General features: G+C 34.0%; 3 protein-coding genes across 5 annotated transcripts; 2 read left to right on the forward strand and 1 right to left on the reverse strand.

The window, feature by feature from the left end:
- The first annotated feature begins 8823 nt into the window (after window positions 1-8823).
- Window positions 8824-9222, forward strand: LOC116142265 (ethylene-responsive transcription factor ERF014-like). Its single transcript, XM_031427707.1, has one exon. It carries the CDS (start codon window positions 8824-8826, stop codon window positions 9220-9222), a length of 399 nt encoding a protein of 132 aa, XP_031283567.1.
- A 3817-nt stretch (window positions 9223-13039) lies between these two features.
- Window positions 13040-18201, forward strand: LOC116142238 (prolyl-tRNA synthetase associated domain-containing protein 1). 3 transcript variants are annotated; one of them, XM_031427680.1, is made up of 13 exons: window positions 13336-13458; window positions 13796-13817; window positions 14254-14313; window positions 14410-14463; window positions 14587-14647; window positions 14800-14876; window positions 15833-15882; window positions 16205-16287; window positions 16680-16750; window positions 16838-16994; window positions 17294-17436; window positions 17517-17615; window positions 17836-18201. In XM_031427680.1, the coding sequence occupies exons 2-13, from the start codon at window positions 13797-13799 to the stop codon at window positions 17899-17901; spliced, it is 942 nt and encodes a 313-aa protein (XP_031283540.1). In that variant the 5' UTR covers window positions 13336-13458; window position 13796; the 3' UTR covers window positions 17902-18201. The 3 variants fall into 3 exon arrangements, with proteins under 3 accessions (XP_031283539.1, XP_031283538.1, XP_031283540.1); XM_031427679.1 differs by lacking the exons at window positions 13336-13458; window positions 13796-13817 and adding an exon at window positions 13040-13085; XM_031427678.1 differs by lacking the exon at window positions 13796-13817 and having other exon boundaries at window positions 13326-13458.
- Window positions 18202-18766: 565 nt separating this feature from the next.
- LOC116142290 (E3 ubiquitin-protein ligase RZF1-like) lies at window positions 18767-20146 on the reverse strand. Its single transcript, XM_031427722.1, has 2 exons — window positions 19038-20146; window positions 18767-18916 (listed from the first exon to the last, which is right to left on the reverse strand). The coding sequence occupies exons 1-2, from the start codon at window positions 20017-20019 to the stop codon at window positions 18879-18881; spliced, it is 1020 nt and encodes a 339-aa protein (XP_031283582.1). The 5' UTR covers window positions 20020-20146; the 3' UTR covers window positions 18767-18878.
- Window positions 20147-22135: the final 1989 nt, after the last annotated feature.

Raw genomic sequence — 22135 nt, forward strand, 5'->3', positions numbered from 1 at the left:
GATGAGCTTTTTGTAACCTCAGGCCCGGTCCAAGCCCGTCCGTTTTTATAATGTGAATTTTTAAATATTAATAAATTTTAATTTTTTTTTTTATATTTTTAATTCTATAAACAATTTTTAAATATTAATTTTTTTTTGAATACTCACCAAATATATAAATAACTTTCCACAAAGTGCATTCATCCATCCATGTGAGATTTGGAAAAAATGAGTATATATATATAGGATAATCTTGTAATTAAATATATAGTATAAGGATAATTTAGTATAATTAATACTAAAATTGTCGGGTCGGGCCTGAAGACATATCCAGACCCAGTCCGTACCCGAGGTCGGGCCTTAAAATCAGGCCCAGGCCCAAGCCGAAACCCGTGACATCGGGTAAAGCCCGACTTTTTCAGGACGGGTTGGGTACCCAAAAATATCGGACCCATTGTCATCTCTATTTGGAAATATTATCATACCTCTAAATTTATAGTACAAAAGTTTGCATATGTTTAGAGAAAACAAAAACATGTTCTGGTAATGTAATTAATTCGTTAACAAAATAAAAGCAGACACCCCATGTGAATTGCAAATTAAAGGAAGACTTTTTTTTCTTTTTCTTTTTCCGGCCAAATTAAATTAAGTTAAATGTGAAAACCCATGGCAACGGAGTATAAAGTTGGCCACTGGCCAGAGATAATATTTAAACCCATGGCTACCTGGAAAGTGGAATTCCATGGTCTTAAGTTTAATCTTATAATCCCAACCCTAACCCAAGTTATACCAGAACCAATTATTAGTGCAGATCTCAATGTCAAGTGGGAAAGCTGAGCACTATCTTCCTAATGTTTCGGAATGAGAACACTTGTTTGCAGATTTGCCTTCCAATAATTAACAACATATTAGAATCCTCAAACACACATAATTAATAAAGTAACCACAAGTTGCTGAAGAACAATTTCGAATACTTCCCGTGAACACAACTATAGAACTCATCCTTTACCTTTCGAGTCAACCAGTTTGCTAAAAACAAAAATGAAAATGAAAAACATGATTACGTGAGCCATTTAGTATGGATATGATATAGTAGCTGCGTAGTTGTTGAAGTTATTTTCCTGGAAGTTTCTCTTATCTTTTGAAGGATGATGGATGAAAACAAAAAAATATAAAAGAGATTTGATTCTTACCCACATGGATCTTGCCTCTTCATCCTCCAGCATATATACTAGAAAACCTTCTTCGCACTTTCGCCCATCCTCACTCCCTCATTTTTCCCATTTCTATATTAATTGCAAAGTGACAATAGTCTTCTATGCCATCTGGTTTTAGCCTCAACAAACTGACCCTACTTCCCGCTGGCTCGACTCAACACCTTTTAATACGGACTCCAAATTATTGTATTTTACTTTGGTTTAAATGCGAGGTACGGAAGGTATCAGTTACGGGTACGGTGCCAGTTCAGAGATGGTCTAAATTTTTCTTAGTTAATTAATGTAATAGATAAGATATTATTATTGATATATACTTACAGATGAGAAAGGAGAAGAAGATGATGAAGCAGCAGCAAAATTCATGCATGCATGCATATTCATTTATGGTCATGTAGTTTAATCATCATGTGGGGACTCTAGTAGGTGGGCGAGCTCTTAAGATTTTTGCCTGAGAGAAAGTATATTTAGTGCAAAAGGAATATTATGTTACTAGTTCATCCTTGGATCAGAATCCACGGGCTAACCCTCCACTACAAGAATTATGATATATCAACCTTGGTGGTCATGTTCCGACTAATATGGTTAGTCTTGCACTTCCCATATTGTTATTCTTGTAACTTTAAATGATTTGGTTGCTGTCAAGATTGTACATTACAATAATTGCTCCATTGGCTGCTGCAGAATTGTCTACCATGAATAATAATAGCATTAGTTGAGGTATGAGTTAATTAGTTGTTGTTTTAAGATAAGTTTGATAAATTTTAGTTAATTTTGAATGGTTTAAAGAATTGATAAAACCGTAGAGATTTTGGGATTTAAAAAACCTAAGTTATAAGATTTTAGTGTTTCAATTTATAGTTGATGTTTTAACCCCACGGACTAAAAAAATCATGATTACGTCCTTGCTCACACATCAGTCCTATCGACACATGTATAATTATTTAAAATTGCTCAAGTGTAAAGACACAAAAACTGGTCCGATCCGATTGCTAAACGTTTTGATTTTATGATAGTTATTACATATTTGAAGTTTAAGAACTTATGAATATGTCGTAGGGACAAAAATTGCTGAATGATGAGTGACGCAGGCAAGACTGCAAGTATTTGTTTTTCACTATTCATTAATTGCTTTCATTTCAAATTGAAAGTTAAAAAAAAATCCTTAAAAATATTTCTAAGAACATGATAAAGTTATCAACGCAAAAAACATATAAATTAAAATAACTACCAACACTTTGAACAAAAATAATAATAATAATAAACTACAAAACAATCTCATATTTAAAATCCGCTCTTTATTGTTCATTCTCAAAAATATTTGTGAAAAATAAGAATATAAAGTTAATTTTAATAATTTAACATAAGAGTACATTTATCCTCGAAAAATTTAATAAAAAGTAGGGTTTCTTTGATCTATTAGTCATGCCAATAGATCCACTCTGATTTTGTAGCTGGCCCAAACCAGTGAACCTTGTAATCCTCAAAACTTCTGCTTGAATGTCTAACCCATTTCCTTTCAAATTCGTAGTCTTATCACAAAATAATAAATAAAATCACCCATTTCTCAATAACCTAATACTGCTATTTTCAAGCGGCGTTCTACCAGAGAGTAATATGTGACCATTTTGGAGCTATTACTGTATATAAATATTCATTTGGAAATAGTGATGGCAATGGACCGGGTCGGGCCGAGACCGGATACCTAGGCCCGAGCCCATCACGGGTATTACAAGTAAAGCCCAAGCCCGGCCCGATGAGCTTTTTGTAACCTCAGGCCCGGTCCAAGCCCGTCCGTTTTTATAATGTGAATTTTTAAATATTAATAAATTTTAATTTTTTTTTTTATATTTTTAATTCTATAAACAATTTTTAAATATTAATTTTTTTTTGAATACTCACCAAATATATAAATAACTTTCCACAAAGTGCATTCATCCATCCATGTGAGATTTGGAAAAAATGAGTATATATATATAGGATAATCTTGTAATTAAATATATAGTATAAGGATAATTTAGTATAATTAATACTAAAATTGTCGGGTCGGGCCTGAAGACATATCCAGACCCAGTCCGTACCCGAGGTCGGGCCTTAAAATCAGGCCCAGGCCCAAGCCGAAACCCGTGACATCGGGTAAAGCCCGACTTTTTCAGGACGGGTTGGGTACCCAAAAATATCGGACCCATTGTCATCTCTATTTGGAAATATTATCATACCTCTAAATTTATAGTACAAAAGTTTGCATATGTTTAGAGAAAACAAAAACATGTTCTGGTAATGTAATTAATTCGTTAACAAAATAAAAGCAGACACCCCATGTGAATTGCAAATTAAAGGAAGACTTTTTTTTCTTTTTCTTTTTCCGGCCAAATTAAATTAAGTTAAATGTGAAAACCCATGGCAACGGAGTATAAAGTTGGCCACTGGCCAGAGATAATATTTAAAACCCATGGCTACCTGGAAAGTGGAATTCCATGGTTTAAGTTTAATCTTAAATCCCAACCCTAACCCAAGTTATACCAGAACCAATTATTAGTGCAGATCTCAATGTCAAGTGGGAAAGCTGAGCACTATCTTCCTAATGTTTCGGAATGAGAACAACTTGTTTGCAGATTTGCCTTCCAATAATTAACAACATATTAGAATCCTCAAACACACATAATTAAAAAGTAACCACAGTTGCTGAGAACAATTTCGAATACTTTCCCGTGAACAAGACTATAGAACTCATCTTTTACCTTTCGAGTCAACCAGTTTGCTCAAAAAAAAAAATGAAAATGAAAAACATGATTACGTGAGCCATTTAGTATGGATAAAATATAGTAGTTGTGTAGTTGTTGAAGTTATTTTCCTGGAAGTTTCTCTTATCTTTTGAAGGATGATGGATGAAAACAGAAAAATATAAAAGAGATTTGATTCTTACCCACATGGATCTTGCCTCTTCATCCTCCAGCATATATACTAGAAAACCTTCTTCGCACTTTCGCCCATCCTTACTCCCTCATTTTTCCCATTTCTATATTAATTGCAAAGTGACAATAGTCTTCTATGCCATCTGGTTTTAGCCTCAACAAACTGACCCTACTTCCCGCTGGCTCGACTCAACACCTTTTAATACGGACTCCAAATTATTGTATTTTACTTTGGTTTAAATGCGAGGTACGGAAGGTATCAGTTACGGGTACGGTGCCAGTTCAGAGATGGTCTAAATTTTTCTTAGTTAATTAATGTAATAGATAAGATATTATTATTGATATATACTTACAGATGAGAAAGGAGAAGAAGATGATGAAGCAGCAGCAAAATTCATGCATGCATGCATATTCATTTATGGTCATGTAGTTTAATCATCATGTGGGGACTCTAGTAGGTGGGCGAGCTCTTAAGATTTTTGCCTGAGAGAAAGTATATTTAGTGCAAAAGGAATATTATGTTACTAGTTCATCCTTGGATCAGAATCCACGGGCTAACCCTCCACTACAAGAATTATGATATATCAACCTCAAGAGGTTAGCCTGGTAGTCAAGAAGGTTTGTTCCCTTCATTAGTTTTCTGTGCTCAAACTACCTTGGGACTACTTATCATATTTGTGGCCTATAAAGTGTTTAATGAGCTTTGAGGATTAGTTAAAATACACGCAAACTAATTAATCCAAACACCCTGATTACCAAAAGAAAAAAAAAAATTATAATAAATCCAATATATATAAAGCTTTAAAAGTAGATTATAAACATGATGGCAAAATCTTAGGTTACTTAAAGGTTTTGTGTTCGAATTCCACCAAGTGACCATCTATCACATTTGTATCACAATATTATTCATTCACATACTTCGGACACTAAAAGTCTTATTATACTGTTATGTAGAAAGAACCGAACCAGTATTGCAGTAAAGAAATTAAGAACCAAAGTTTTTTTCTCACCTAATACTAAGAATTCATTCAAACTATAATAGAAGACTAAAAGTGAATTTCCCTTGTTTAGAATCTGTAAATGAAAAGTCACTCGGCTTCTAGTTTTTACACAGTTGGAAACTGACAAAAACATAGAAATTAGAAAACAAAGTTTTCCCATTATAATTACAGTTTTAATAATTTTTTACTAGGTAATATTAAACGAAAGTCATTGCTCACAGCCCAGGGTAGTGCTCTTAAAAGCGGTAGGTAGTGCCATTGGGAAATTGACCACTATTATGAAAATGAAATTTCCTTCTCATTTCCATCAAGCAAAGTTATTGTTTCATTCCTAAAAATCTGACAGATTTTAGTATAAAAAAATGAGGAAGTGTGGCCTGAACATGTGATGAGTAGCAATATAAAATCAACTGAATACTTAGGGAGAATCGGACTGACAGCCACCTGATAGAATATTTATTCATAGTAATTATTTTAGAAATTAATAGACAGTCTAATTTAAAGAAATATTTTATTATAAGATGCCTTGTTGTGATTCTTATATAATTTAATTGATTGTGTTCCCACTTCCCATAAGAAGGAAGGAGGGAGGAGGGAGGAGGGCTCGTACGGATTGACGACACTATTCTTTTCACACATGTATTATCCTTGGAATGAGCAATCCTTTGTACACATAGCAATCTCTCTCTCTCTCTCATGTTGTTGTTGTTTTCCTTGATTTGGTATTTGATTAAATCAATACCAGTTAAGAAATTGAGTTTACACACAAGGTGGTCGATTGAAATTTACTCAAATTTACAGGTATTTGTATTTAATTGCCGACCAAATTGGGAAATCTGGAAAATGTAATCCAATAGCTTATGTTATATATAAGTATATAACATAAGCTATTGGATTACATTTTAAATTTTGAAATATCGACTCTAAGCTAATCAGTATACAGCTGCTTCTTGACAATTTAGCATATGAAATAGAGCATTCTTGGAAACTCATAAAATGACACGTTTTTGTGCATGCCATTGACAGCGAAATATGAATATAGGGGGAACTAAAGGTAAACGCTGTAAGTTTGAATGCACAATCACAGTCACAGTCAGACAGATATCTTATCGCATATCCCAATCCCATACCTGCCATGGAAAAGTAACAGGAAATTTGACCGTTGAATTGCCTCTGAAATTTTTTATCGGTTTATCCTACTCCCAGTGAAACAAAAAATAATTTTTATGATACTTGAACTTAGTCCATGGGAGACTTGGTTAACTATTTAGACCATCTCCAACCACTAACACCAAGTTAGTGGAAGTTTCGTGATTTTTTTGTATATTTTACTATTACATCTCTAACCCATTACATCAAATATTACACTAAAAATAATATTCTCTTTCTTTTTCTTTTTATGTAATAATTAATAATTAATCTATTTCACTAATTATTTTAATTTATGTTGTATTTTCTTTTAATTTTAGTGTTTTTAAATTAGTGTTAATTTTTATTTTGAGTTATTGTAGTTTAATATTTGTATTCAATAAAGTTTTGTTTTTAATTTTTCATCATTTTTTTAATTATATAATTATTATGAATTTATTATTATAAATATTAATATAAATAATAATCAAATTAATATAAATACAAATAAAAAAAAATTATGGCTCCGTTTGGTTCACAATTTTATGTTTTTGGGAAAAGTTTTTTGAAAAAAGTTAAAAAAAAAGTTGAATTGGGCGGGTATTACGATGTAGATTAACAAATTTAAAATACCCCCTATGTTTGTTTTTTTACAAAACACCCCTTATAATAAAACATTAAAAGTTAACAAAAACACCCTCAATCCACCCTCAAATACGGACAACCGGCCACCACCGCCGGAGGGTGGCCGGAGTCGCCGTAACAAAAACATTAAAAATATTTAGGGGTATTTAATTGAATTAACAAATTTAGGGGGTTTAAAAAATGTTGAATAAAGTTGAATAATATTGTGAGTTTTTGGGTATTTTACTGTTTAACTTTTTTGGGAATACTAAAAGTAGTATTCCCAAAATTCAACCAAACGAAGCCTATACTGTTTAAACAGTGTCACACCAATTTGGTGTAGTGTTTGGCATTGGGTTGGAGTATTTTGTTGACACTATTTTTAATGTTTTGGCGCTGGGTTGGAGATGCCCTTAGTATATATAATTAGTTTGATCTTGCACTTTCACAAGCATCAATAGCCTTTGCATGGATTTGTGCTGGAAAGTCGACAAAACCCTTTGGTCAAATGGAAAGTAGACTTAAATTTAATGGCCTTCTAGGCTCTTCAAAGTGTGAGCACTAACGATGAATTTAGACTAGATGGCCAAACGCGCTATGATATCAGAGTCAGAGCCATGGCCATGCATGAGCATGTGTGCTGGCAAATTTTCTAGAGTAAAAGAAGTAGTTGCTTTTGGCTTTTGCCGTACCACAGAGAATTCCATCGAATTTCTCAAGAAAAGATCGATAGATATTGTGAAGAAAGTCCAGTCATGCAGGCGTAAGCAGCTATGCAGAAAAATTGTCATGGAATGGAACAGTTGAGCTTGATTTGATATCAGTAAGAGAAAGGAAAGAAAGATAGATATTGTCTTAATTATTAGTTTTGATATCAGAAAGAGACGCATTTTGCAATTTGCATGAGCATGAGGCCCATAACGCGGTTTTAGAGCTGCGAGACAGAGCGGCAACAGCTGGACTGGTGTTTTGCATACATAGGCAATATGAATTATGGCTGCTTACTGTTAGACTGCGTCTGTTGATGTTGAGTTTTGTGTTTATTAATTATGATTGATTTTGGTTTTAATTAATTTCTTCTGTGTATCACAGCCCACAGCCTAAAGTTTTATATTAATTTATTAACCATCAACTGGATATCCTGGAAGTTGCCGATGGGAGGAAGAATCCTATGTTTCTCTCTCTCCAACTCCATATGGATATAATATAAGATATGATCACCCAAAAATAGAACATAAGATGAAAAAATAACCAGAACCCAGATGGTGAAATCTATAATTTACCGTTCATTTCAATTTTTTCTTAGTTTGATTTGTTTAATGTATATCTTTGTTGGGTGTTAACTGGGGTGGGTTGTCCTGTGAGTTGCTGTTTAAGTCAGGGATATTAGTCTAGAGCAAGCTACTTAAATAATAAATAATTAAGCTTTCTTTGCTGGTCTGGTCTGTGATTGGTGCATATGAGTTCCAGAATGCTAGATTCATTTTGCCTTTTCCTCAAAAGTTACAGTGGAACTTTAATTTCCTTAATTCAGAAATTTTTTTACACTTTCAAGCTGTATTATAAGTTGGTGTAATGTAAATTAACTGTCTCAACAAAAAGTCATGCAATGATTTTGTGTGCAACTTTAGACTTAGAATGTCACATTAAAAAGTTAAGACCTTTCATTTTCTCTCCAATGGAAAAGACTAATCTTGTTTCAACAATTTATGATGTTTTTGAACATAAATATTAATTGGTCTCCACAAAACCTGGCTAGCTGTAATTTGAAAATACTACCAGACAGCCCTGAGGTCAGCTCTATTACCAAATATGCAAGTGGATATAGTGTAATTTTTGCTTTTGATTCTTGTGTTGTTATTTTATCATCATATATGTACATATATATTTGTTTTTCTTAAAATAAATGGATCTAATTAGCTGTATAGATTTTACTGTGGTTGATCTTTATATTATACAACAATGGTGAAGACTGAGCAGAAGATCCAACAGGAGCCAATATCTAAGGCAATGCCATCAACATCATCATCAAGCAAGAAAAAGAAGTACAAGGAAGTGAGAATGAGAAGTTGGGGTTCATGGGTGTCAGAGATTAGATCACCAAATCAGAAAACAAGAATATGGTTGGGCTCTTATTCTACACCTGAAGCCGCAGCTAGAGCTTATGATGCTGCACTTTTATGCCTCAAAGGATCTTCCGCAAATCTTAACTTTCCCATCACTTCTTCTTATTACATTCTTGATCTCACAACTTTCAACGTGACAGTTTGTAACTGGTTAGTTTGTTATAGGTTTTATTTACAAGTTGACCCATTACAAACTGTTATATTGAAGGTTGTGAGAGAATATTGTGAGATTTGACTGCGGACCTAACATTACTCTTTTTGAAAACAATAATGTTGAAGGGTTGAAATGCTTTAATTCAATTTTTTATTTTAATTTAGACGGTGAATCACGGTGGCAAAATTAGTTAATGATGTTTATTTGTCTTTATAAGCTCAAGATCTAACTTATGTTTATCCGGACATCATGGCTAACTCATTAGATATTATTCTTTGTTGATGCATCACTGATCACACAAGAAGATCGACAACTCATTGCATGATAAATGGAAAATCATAATAAACTTTTGATCATGTGACTAGTTAATTTCATAAGCAACATGTAAGTCCCAATAGTATATAACCAAAGTGCTCCTCATGTTTAGAAACAGTTAAAAAAAAAAAAAAGAAAGAAAGGTCTATTAAATTTATCGTTACAAGAAACCACACAATTAATTCATGTCAACATATTATTTTTCTCAAGAAAGTAAGTGAAAATTTAAAAACAAAAATTAATCATGTGTACTTGAAATCTGAAAAACAGAGTTTAAACAGACTCTTTACGTAGATCAAGCTAACCTAATCTCAATTTCAGAAGAGGCATCTGATACTTCTTGAAGCAAAAGAGGTACGATGACGTTGTCGCCATCTTCNCGTCGAAAATCTCCGAAAGCACCCGTGAGTACCTCACCGTGACGAAGAGGCTTTGATATGGCCGAAAATGGCAAGAACTATTCTGGCCATTTTCGGCCAGGTTGTGGCCGTTAACGGCCAGATCTATTCCTGGCCAGAATAGATCTGGCCTTTAATGGCCATGGATCTGGCTGTTAACGGCCAGTTCCATCGATCTGGCCTGATATGGCCGTTTTCGGCCTTCAATATGGCTGAAAACGGCCATATCGAAGCCTCCGGAGCCTCCCACGGAATTTCGTTCGTTTTCAAGGACTCTGACGATTTTTCAGCGGTGGTCTGTGGTGGTTGGCCGCTGCCGGTGGTGGTGGCTGGGTGAGTGATGGTCTGTAAATTATTTTAAATATAAGGGTATTATTGTCCAAAATTTTAATTAACAAGGGTAAAATTGAAATAGAATATTTATGTAAATTTGTTTTAAAGTAGGGGTATTATTGTCCAAAATTTTTATTAATAAGGGATAAAATTGTAACAAAAAAAGATAACTCTGGTAATCTTAGAATACCTAAGAAAATGGAGGTAATCAGATTACCTCTTATATTACCAATAGTAACCACTATTGGTATTTAAAGATTACCGGTATCCTATATTACTTGACAACCAAATATGGTAATTAAATAATATAAGATGATATAACCCCAGTAATCTCACTTAACCCCCAACCAAACGCTTCTATAGTAGTTCTTGAAAACGATCGATTCTTGGATTGACACTGTAAAAGAGAGGAATAATAATCCTAAATCGATCCATAAGTTAAGTGATTTTATAATAAGTCACTTCCATGGGATATGATAAGTCCCATCAGTGGCTTGACGACAACGTTTAAACTTTTGAAACCAAAGCTGAACCTGGTCAAAACTCAGAAGTCTTGAACCGTTGGTTCAAGCCAAGATTGCACGTGTACTGTCGTTTTGTGCAGGGGGGGCTAAGGGCTAAGTCTAAGGCTAAGACTAATGGGAATGGGGTCCCATTCTCCACCGTTTCTTCTACATTGAATTTAGCCTCTTGAAGGTGGTTCTGATTGGGCCCATTGTCTTGAATTTGAGATAGTGGACCATGCAGTTGCTGCGGCTGGGCCCATATTGGATGACTACCCCACTTAGCCTTGAAGTTGTTGATGAATATTAGCACATGACACTGCTTTAATTAAATGACAAATCTGATGTTACAATTCGCAACATATCATGTGGATTTCAAAGAATTAATCTGTCCAAATATTTCTCTATTTGATTTTTCCTTTTCTTTATATTTATTTATTGCCCTAAATTTGTTCATATTCGAATAATTCCAATCAACTTTTGTTGTATTAAATGCTATTTCTACTCAACTTTATGTTATACATTTGATACCACTTTTTCTAAAGTATATATATGCATTCAAAATTACTTTTAAAATAAATTTGTTTTAGTAATATAAATTAAAGAAGGAATATTGGGTGCCGCTGAATATGAAGGCATTACGAAAGTAAGATCCAACATTGATCATGACTTCAGTGATCCGGGCTTGTTTTTATTAAGACAAACTTAATTATATTTAATTAACAATGATTTGTACACACTAATTATCCTAGCATACAACATTTATGCTAATCACACACCCTATTTCCTATGGTTAAAGTTTTAGCACAATAGTTTGTTACACATATTAATAATACTTTAAAATTCCCTAATTTGTTTCCTGATAACCGGAGTGTTCAGACCAGTTTGCACACACCTTAACTAATCTCCGAAACCTATTAAACACCCTAAAAGTCCAATGTTTCAAGTAAGACACAAATGTGGTAGGTGGCCCTAGAGGCAGATCCAACCCACTAGGCCTATCCTCATATTTTTTAAAATTATAAATATATAGACCCATAAAAAATTGCTATTAATGTATGTAGTCAGACCCACCCTTAGATTTTTAAAAAATAAGAACTATTATACATATATCTACGCCCACAAAAAACTTGTTATTAATATATATATTCCAAGTCCACATTATATTAAAAATTTAAAATTTTCTCCACCGGTCCACCTGCTTTTTATGATTTTATCCCCGAAATTCTTTACTCTCTCATTCTCTTTCTCATGCTATGAAACTGAAATTGTTGAAGTTTTCACTACTTAAGGTGTCACAATTAGTTTCGTTTCCTGTTTTATCAGTTTTAAGTATGTGCATTATTCATTTTAATTTAGGTTATTTTAGGGTTGAATCATGCTTTTTTATTTTTTTGGAGGTTTTTTATTTTAATTTGGGGAAAAAAATGGATTTTGTGAGTTTATTTTGTGTTTTGTGTCTAAGAATAAACTTGATTTTCCAAATTAAAACCATAATTATATTTTAAAGGACATTATTCTTCATCGACCACTTTCTTACGTTTCAAACGTCGCCGTTCAACTGCTCAAAATTATTAAGGAAATTTGAGTTATTATTTATATTTATACCAAGAAAATTCCTCATTTTTTTATTAATTCATATTAAAAGTCAACGCAACGTTAACTTAATTTAAGTTTTGGTTGACTTTATCTTAGGTTATTTTTAAATAAATTCATGAAAATTTATATTATAATATTTGAAAGCCAAAAAAAAAAAAAAAAAATTAAAAGAAGGTTTTGCTCAAGCTTTACTCAAAATTTTGCTTTTTATAGATTTATTCAAGTAGAAAAGTATTGTGTTATTACATTATTTCTCTCAGGTTCTTGATATTATATTATTATTATTATTTTGCTTAAGGTTTGGTATTTTTTTAAAGTTTTCACTAGTTGTTTAATAAATAATAGAGGAGCCGTGGATTTCCCCCTAGGTAAAAATCTTGGATCTACCATTGGGTAGTTTAAACTCAATAAATCAATGAAGAGAGCAAAACCTTATATTGACCACCAACCAACCCCTTGGGGGTAGAATTCCCTAATTTATTATTTTCATTTTAAGAAGGTTTTCACATGGATTTTCAAAAATTATGAGGCTTTTGACTAAACTCTTAAAACGAGCATGGGCTAAGATTGGGCCCAAATCTCCCATCAAGGGCCGAAATACACCAACCCGATAACCCACCGAGTTTACTCAGCACGGAAATGAGTCATCACTCACCAAAAAAAACAGGACTTAAAATTTTTCTGCGCCGTTTTGTTAGTTTACGCTAACTCAAATTTCGCAAACTCTCTGGTTTTTGGTTCGATCCAAATTCTACCAATGGGTTATTCAAAGGAACAGTTGCTTGCTCGCTTACAGGTTATCTCTTTATATGATTATCCCTTTTAAGATTGTAACCATATTGTATGCTTCTGAGTCAAATTTGATCCGGTTTCGCTTTTACACCAATTTTTTCATGGTTTATCTTTAGAGTAATAAAAATTTTGTTAGCTTTTATTGTTTATGTGCCAGAAATTGTTTGTTAAACTGNAACCCGATAACCCACCGAGTTTACTCAGCACGGAAATGAGTCATCAGACTCATCACTCACCAAAACAAACAGGACTTACAATTTTTCTGCGCCGTTTTGTTAGTTTACGCTAACTCAAATTTCGCAAACTCTCTGGTTTTTGGTTCGATCCAAAATCTACCAATGGGTTATTCAAAGGAACAGTTGCTTGCTCGCTTACAGGTTATCTCTTTATATGATTATCCCTTTTAAGATTGTAACCATATTGTATGCTTCTGAGTCAAATTTGATCCGGGTTCGCTTTTACACCAATTTTTTCATGGTTTATCTTTAGAGTAATAAAAATTTTGTTAGCTTTTATTGTTTATGTGCCAGAAATTGTTTGTTAAACTGTTACTATTGTACATAAAGCGGTTATATGAATGATTTAACGTGGTAATGCTGTGCAGCTGAGATTTTTCTCATTATCAATTTTTTTTTTTTTGGTTCATTTTGGTGATGGTATCTTTACCGATTCATCCATCTGAACATGTTTTTCTTGACAATTGACATTTTGAAGAATGCTGGGTACTATACTGATTGTAAGTTGCATTTCCTCGCAGTATTTTCGGAATTGATGGGTTGATTTTTGTTATTGTTGCTACCCGATTTTCTTTCTACTTAATGGGTTCACTCGGGGAGTGCTAAATTATGTTAGTGTCTTTCTGCACATAGCCATGACTTAACCCTTTGCACCCCATTTACATTAAGAACTTGTGTACGGTTGAAGTTGATATATATAAATTTGGGAATTGAAATGCGGTAATGGTTTTGCTTTTATGAAGTAGTGATAATTCTTATTTGCAGAAGTGTTAAGGCAGGCTTTTATTAGAAAATGGTAATGTTAAGTTGAATACACAATTTGTTAGTTCTGTGTTCACATGCATTCCACTATGCAGTGCTCTTGATTGATTATACGGGAGTTTTATTTAGTATCTTTTATTTTTATGGTACTAATGTTTATATTGGATCTTTTAGGATCTTAAAATTGAATTTTCCAAGCATGAACATCCTGTTGTGATGACGGTTGAAGCTCAGGTAAGAGGAGAAAGCGGGAGTTGGCTTATATCTTTTCTAACACATGCACATGTCACATAGTCATAGATCTCAAGCAAGAAATTTCTTTACTTTCAGGCAAAATATGTTGGGAGTATGGGAGGTGGACTCAGTAAAAATTTGTTCTTGAAGGTATGATATAATACTTGATGCTGATAGTTTTAACTGCATATTATTCTAGCCACAGATCTTCCATTTTTTTTAATGGTTCTATCACATTTATAGCTCAGTTATTCCAGATACTTGTATTTGCAGGACAAGAAACATAGGTACTATATCGTCTGTGCTCTGGCTGATACAAAAGTTGACATGAAAGGTATAACATCATAGTATCAAGCTTAAATGAGCATGTTGAGGTGTCAAAGGCTTGTACATATTTGTGCTGCCTTGTGATTGGCTTTTGCTCATGAATGGTTAATAAATGCATGGTTTTTAATGAGAATTCGCTGTGGCTCCATATCTGAGCAGTTTTATCTCAAAGACTTGGTCTCGGAAAGGGAGGTCTGAGGATGGCTCCTGAAGAGGCATTGCCCGAAATACTTCAGGTAGGTAGATGTCTTTGATACCACTCCACCAGCTTAGGTACCATTCTTTTATAAAAAAATTTCAACTCTTTACTAGGAAATGCATTTATGGGCCTATTCTTTTTACTATTATATAGGTGTGCAACCAAACTGATTAATACCAAGCCAAATTGAGCTTTTTTGGTTTGTTTTGTTATAGTTATCCAGTTGGTCCAACTATTACACTGAACAAAATCAATATTGTAGCAAATAGAGATGTTGTCAACTTTATTATTCTTTAGCTGATAATTACACTGTAATTGCTACTTTCATGATATATAATATGTTCTTCGAAAGCCATCATGTTATGTTTGTCATACATTCCTATTTGCAATAGATCAATTTAGAAGGAAAATATTGTTAATCAAAGAGAATCTCCCTCCAGTTAGAAAATAGATAATAGACAAAGTTGACATGACTTCTTCTTTCATTTTCATTATCTTCATTAAATATAAGTTTAACATGGCTGACACAATGCAACTCAATAATTAGTAACATGTATGACTAAATCAAGTGTATATTAACTCTGATATTACTACATCAAGATAGTTTGAACAACTACATTAGTAACTGATCAACTCAACTGTAACTTAACACGTGTCATGCAAACTCCTTGTGGCCTAATGAGAATTGCTCCATGCATCCACCAAATCTTCAAACAGTAGACAGATGTAATCTTAGTAGTATCTATTGCAGTGGACTGGAGCGTTCCTCTCCTTTATAGTCTATCAGATTATTGTGTTAAGAGAGAGTGTTTTGCCTGACTTGCAATGGAAATATGCTATTTGATTCAACGTGGGGGAAGTTTCATGTTTCTTACCAAGAAAAAAAAAAATGCTTAGGGAATACAACTGCTTTTTTTATGAAATAGTTAATCATGGACTGTCATGGATATGATCACTGTCTGATGTTGTTGCATGTTTTCCGTACTATTCAAGGTGCCACTAGGAAGTGTTACTCCATTCGCACTGGTGAATGAATCAGCACGGTATGCTTTTAACTTTTCATTTACTTGGTTTTGAATTTTATCTTTTCCTCTTTTCGATTTTTAATTTAATAGAGAACATATATTGTTATCTTTCCTTAAATTTAGAGTTATTTATTTAATATTAAGTAGACATACCTTGATATTCTTTTTTGTTGGCTATACATGGAGTGTCTTTTCTCATAAAGGACATTTTATGCTATTTACTTTTCTGTATAATTAGAACATGCAATCAAGTGTATAATTAGAACATGCAATCAAGCAAAAGCAAGGCATATTGTCTTAAGTGTATACCTAATATATCTTGTAATTTTCTTTTGCAAAGAGATGTTGGACTGTTGTTGGATAAAGGATTCAAAACTCAGGAACGATGCTTCTTCCACCCACTGTCAAATGACATGTCAATCTGTAAGTGGAAAGCGTTTAAGGATTTTTTATTAACAATTGTCAGAGCGCTAAAAAAAAAAATTGCATCTACTAAGAAAAAGTTATAAGCCAAAGGTTCAAATCTATATCGGTAAAACTTTTTTTTAACTAAAATTAACAAGTTCAGGGGGTCGTAAAAGAGTTTTCACATAGTTGTGAAAAGTGTTGAGTAATGGAATTTCCTTACTCATGAAGGATTCTTACTGCACTCAGCATGTGCTTTTAGATCATCTGCTTCATTGGATAACGCATAACAGTGCTCTCTTGTAATAGTAATTGTACTAGATTTGCATTACATAGTAAGGTGTTTTCTTAATGAATTCCAAATTCTAGTTTGTTAAGTTAGCCTCTGATATTTCATATTTTGTTACCAGCTCTTAATGCCAATGATCTGGACAAGTTTCTTAAATCAATTGGTAGAGACCCAGCATATGTTGACCTGGAGGTAATTTTGAGTTGAAATTTATTGTCTATTTTACCACATAGTTCTTTAGCAAGATATCCATTTGAATATCATTATATTTTTTTGTAGGCTAACCCCACAGTAGGGAAAGATCAACCTCCTGACCTGGCTGCTTTTGTTCCATCTAGTTCTCTGGTTCTGCCAGATCCTGCTGAAAAAACAGCTTCTTCACACAATACTGGTGGGAACAATGTCACAGCTAGTAGTAACTCCAAGCCGGTGGCAGGTATGTTCGCACCATGTATAAAATGAATGTGGTACATATATAATTAATAAAATTTGGTGTTGGAAAGACATTGGAATGATCTGATTTTGTTTAGATTATGATGTTGATTTTGATGTTAATAGATCTATCTGAATGAAAAAGAAGTGAATTTCTTGTACAAGAATTTGTTTTCTTGTTAGTGCAAGAATGAAGCTTGAATTAAATAAGTTCTCTCTGGTAAACCGAAATTTTGCACGCCTAATTTGCATTAATTGAGCTACCGAAACTGCAGTTATCCCTTTTTCCTTTTGTTGGTGCAGAGAAAGCTGTGAAGCCAGCCAAAAATGTTCATAATATTAAGGACAAGTCAGCCAATGCTGTAAATACTTCAAGCTCGTTTACAGATGCTGAGAAATTTGTGGAAGAGATTCTGGATAAAATATCAGCACAAATACTTTCAGAAGTATGTAGGATATTACGCTTTCTTCTTTCCCAACCTAATTAGTAATTTTTTTCATAATCTTGAGCACTTGAATTATACAGACCAAGGATGGCAGTATCCAAGAACATGGGGAAGAGCTTGGAACTGAGATTGCCAACAGATTAAAAAAATGCTGTTGCTCAGAGTTCAAGAACCTTGCTGTGAGTATTTCATGAAACCGAACTTCCTTATTCCTTAAATTCTTCTCCTAAAAGCAACACTTGAGTGTCTCAACGTTTAACATAGTTCATGTCTAGCATATTACTGTATTATATATAGCATGGGCCACGGCATTACTACCATTTATATTTGGTTGGGGTTGATACATGTATTATAAACAATTTTCATTATATCATCTGGTTTGGGAATCCTTTATTGCAGACAATGTTCAAGAACACGGCATATACACAAGGGTTTCACGCTGGTAGGGCTTCAGTATTGAGATAATGTTCGAGAACATGGCTTATACAGATTAACTCAAGCATTTGTGAGCTGGTTCTAGATGGACCTCCTCAGCCTCTTTCCTCTTAACTTCCACCTATTTTTCTTCCCCAAACTCAAAAGGCGAAAGGAAAGAAATGTTGAATGTTAAACTTTTATTTTTAATAGGTACATTGGTGCAAAACATTTTGAAAGATGTATACTCATATTGAACTGGCTTTAAGATGTACCCTTTGTTAAAATCATTCAAATCTTAGTTACAAAAATATCATGATCCTTTGCTGGTTTATGATTGTACTTTCTTGAGCCTTTTTATACTGTTTACCTCGGTAAACTTTACTCCAGAATTGGTTAGTGACTGTTAATAACTGTTTTAATTCAATTATTATAGTAGTTCTGGTTAAAGAGCGCTACATAATCTATATTGGACAATATTGTATTTATAATCTAATCTTATAATCTTAGCGTGTAACTTGTAATTGGTCAACTTGTAATGAGTCTTACTTGTTTAATTACGAATTTTCATGTCGAAATTGTGAGAGAATGTTTGTAAGATTGGGTTATAAGTCAATTTTTATTAAAATATATTTGATTATATTCTTAGGGTCGTTTATAGTCGAGAATTACATAGGTGATCAACAATTTAAAATTTAGATATGTTACGTTTTCCCCTGGTAAAAAAAAAAAAAAAAAAAATTTCTTTTAACAGTGCAGGGATCTGCGAGTACTGGCAGTTTTTTCATCTGTGTCTCTTGGTAGAGTGAATGACACAAGTGAAGCCTTTCAAGGTCATTGTTTCCGAAGGAGTTTCAACCGTTGTTAAATTGATATTATAAAGAAAAAAAGAACATAACAGCACGAGGGTAAATAGGTATCCCCTTTCCATAATTAGTTAATTTTCACATAAATTCCTAACATTTTAACCGTATGAAGTAGATATACAGTTTGCTTCTAGCAAGAAGAGGAAGAGCTTCATACAAGGGCTATAGAATATTGCAATGACGCGACCTTGTGCCAACTTCTGAAAATTCAACATTACTTCAGTAGCATTAAGAGAAAGAAGAAATCCAGAGCCACAATTTACAATATTACGATAGTAGTATTATTTACAGAATAACAATTAATTCAATTATTTCTCCTACCTTGTCCTTGAGAGTTACCACCAGTATCAGGCTGCGGATTAATTCTTCTATGTCTTCCTCTGAAAGGCCACAAAGAAGCCAATTGCCTCAACCTCAAGCACCTTCTTCTAAGACCCTCTTCTTCATGATCCTCGCTAATCTCATCATCCACCCCACTCGTATCAATATTAGAATCAGAAGCAATGGACACTTCATGGCGACAAACGGGACAAGAATTATGCAACCTTAACCATGGAACAATACAGTCACTATGGTATATATGTTTACAAGGCAACTCTCTTGCCTCTCCATCAACCATGAGCTCCTCTTTACAAACCGGACAGTTTGACTCATTCTTCAAATGTGTTTCCGTGATTTTTACCGTCGGTATTGCATCGATGGCATCCTCCGGTACCGGAGGCGGACCCGGCCGATCATTCTGTGTCAACTCTTCTATCAGTTGGTTCAGCTCTGGACCGAAAAAGTAGTCCCTTGGACTGACTCCACGAGGGACAGGATGTGTAGGTCGCATGATTGGTTCAATAGGATTTGAAGGTCCCACTGGTCTAAACACAATCCAAGTCCGAGGACGAAAAGTTGTAGGTTCTGGTTCGATGTTAACGTTGTTGCTTCTACGACGGAACCAAGAACGGCCGCGAGAGGGTTCTTCTTGGATATCATCAGGAGTGCGGTTGAAAAGCCTGATGGGAGGTTCGAGTATGATGGAGAGCGCTTCAAGTAAGCGGGCTTCTGGAGAAGGATCAAAGGCTGTGAAATCGACGAAAAGTCTTGGCCTAGTGACTTCAATCTCGTGAACGAATTGGCCGAGACATCGAGGGCAGATGATTTCTGAGGGGTTTGCGGATGATGAAATCCTGACGGCTGTATGGCATTGGTAGCACCAATAGAGCTGGAAGTTTCTGTTGGTATCGCCATTGTTGTTGTTGTTGTTGTTAGGTTCGCTGGCGCCTTCGGTTCTTTCTCTAGGTGGGCTCAAGGACATGGTTTAGTTTTGTTTGTGTTTACTGTTGGAGAGAAAATGTAGGTGAAGGCGAAATCAAAGGTACGTTTCTATGTATATAATCGTGCACACGTGAAGATCGAGGGATATGAAATGCAGAAAAGTATGGCTTTCTGGGATTGCAGAAATCAATTCTTTCTTTTTGTGCATATAATTTTGAAGGCTATTTTGTTCACACTGTCGTCGTCTAAGTTAAGGAAAGAATGAGTGAGGTGTGGTGCTTTGAGAGGTTAATTTGAAAATACAAATAGCGAGATAATGTATTATGTATGCCATGGTTTAACTTTCCCGAGAAGAGACGTTAGCATCTTAGTTTGAACCAAAATGCATTCCCCTTCCTGCTTTTTAATTTTCAAGAGAAGTAAAGCATTATTACACCATTTTAGTCAGGATTATCCAATATTTTACCTAATAATCTTCTTATTTTAATCAGAATATTGAGAAGGATTCAGTTATCAATAACTCGTGTTTTCTCGCATTCGAAATCCAAAACCAGGACCCGTTGTTTGTGGCTGGTGCTGAAAAAGTAGACCAAGGTCTCATTATTTTGGACCCGGAAATGTCAATGGGTCAACTGTCAAGGCCTATCAAATTTGATCATTGGGCCTGTTCCAAGTCTCGAATACTAGGCCTTTTTTACATCATTCCTTTTTTCTGGGCTGGTATTAGTTATGTGTACTGAATTTACTCTCTAAATTTCTATACACACATGACTTCTGTTTTTTTTATTATATGGGCCCGATATCAACCCATATTATCAATATGATGGGCTTTAGATTTGGTTGAGACAATGAGACCCCGAGGCCAGTTCAATTGGCTTGTCCACTCTGAAAATTTTATCAATAATATTATATTTACAAATAAATCTTACAAAGATTTCTATACAAAGTAAGGCGGTAAAAAAATAAATGGAAGAGTGAAATAAAAAGTCAAACTTATTAAATTTACTCTTCCATTCATTTTTTGCCACATTACTTTGTATGTAGATCTTTGTAAAATTTCTTTGTAAGTGTATTATCACTCAAATTTTATAGTGCCCCCGAGGTTTCGCACAGGTTAAAGCTAACCTAAATACAGAGGCAGTATTAAATCAGAAGAGTTAACGACTTTTATTCACCAAAATAATGGCTTAATGTGCACTTTCTCACTCGAAGTCTTTTAAAACATCACTTTATTACCCAAATTTATATTCCAACGGTGTATAGAGAGCAACTCTAGTTTAGGCTATTGCTGTTTTTGAAGAGGGGAGGCCGATGAGCTTTTTGGTGGTAGAAGATTGAATTTTGGTGGTTAGGATTGATCAGAATTTGACTTGGGAGAGAGATTACACAAACCCTTAACGCTTGGTTGTCGGCAATTGATGGAGGTTAGTGGGGGTAGAATTTGAGAGGTTTTGATGGGTAATGATTGAGGAAGAGAATAGTGGTGGTATGGGGTTGTAACGATGTCAAAATAAAAAAGGGAACATAAATTTAGATAATGAAATAATATTTTAAAAATCTTTAAGTAAGAAAGTATCATTAAATTACTGTTTGGATGGAAAAACAGTCGTTTACTCTAAATGAGAATTAATAAAGCTAGGTTACAAGTAGAATATGATTGCAATATTTACTTTTGTCTCCCACGGCTGACCATGATTCTACATTATCATTACATTACTGGAGCGTATGGTTTAAAAAGAGACACGAAGACATTGATCTTCCATTATTATTTCTCATCAAGTTCCTACTCTTTTAACCATAAATTTTGTTCAAATATCCATACCGCATCTCCAACAACTAATTTATAACAAGAAGCAAGAAATATAAATTCAATATCTGTAAGAAATGGTTACCACTGCATTAGGAAACATGTCTAAGTCTAACCACTTCATGTGCTGGTTCAAAGTATTTATGATTCCAAGAAATTATCAACCATTTTTCATCCCAATTTGAAGAAGGGTTTTATTTTTTATATATAATTTTTTCAAGTGTTAGGTGATCTGACTCACTGCTCTGCCCTCCTGGATGGACCAATCTGTGCATAAAATCTGATTGAATATATCAATTATTGATTTGGATAAAACCTTCCTGAATCAGCAACGGTGTTTATTGTGATA

The sequence above is a fragment of the Pistacia vera genome, unplaced genomic scaffold, assembly GCF_008641045.1.
Source record: "Pistacia vera cultivar Batoury unplaced genomic scaffold, PisVer_v2 Contig406, whole genome shotgun sequence".
NCBI classification, from domain to species: Eukaryota; Viridiplantae; Streptophyta; class Magnoliopsida; order Sapindales; family Anacardiaceae; genus Pistacia; species Pistacia vera.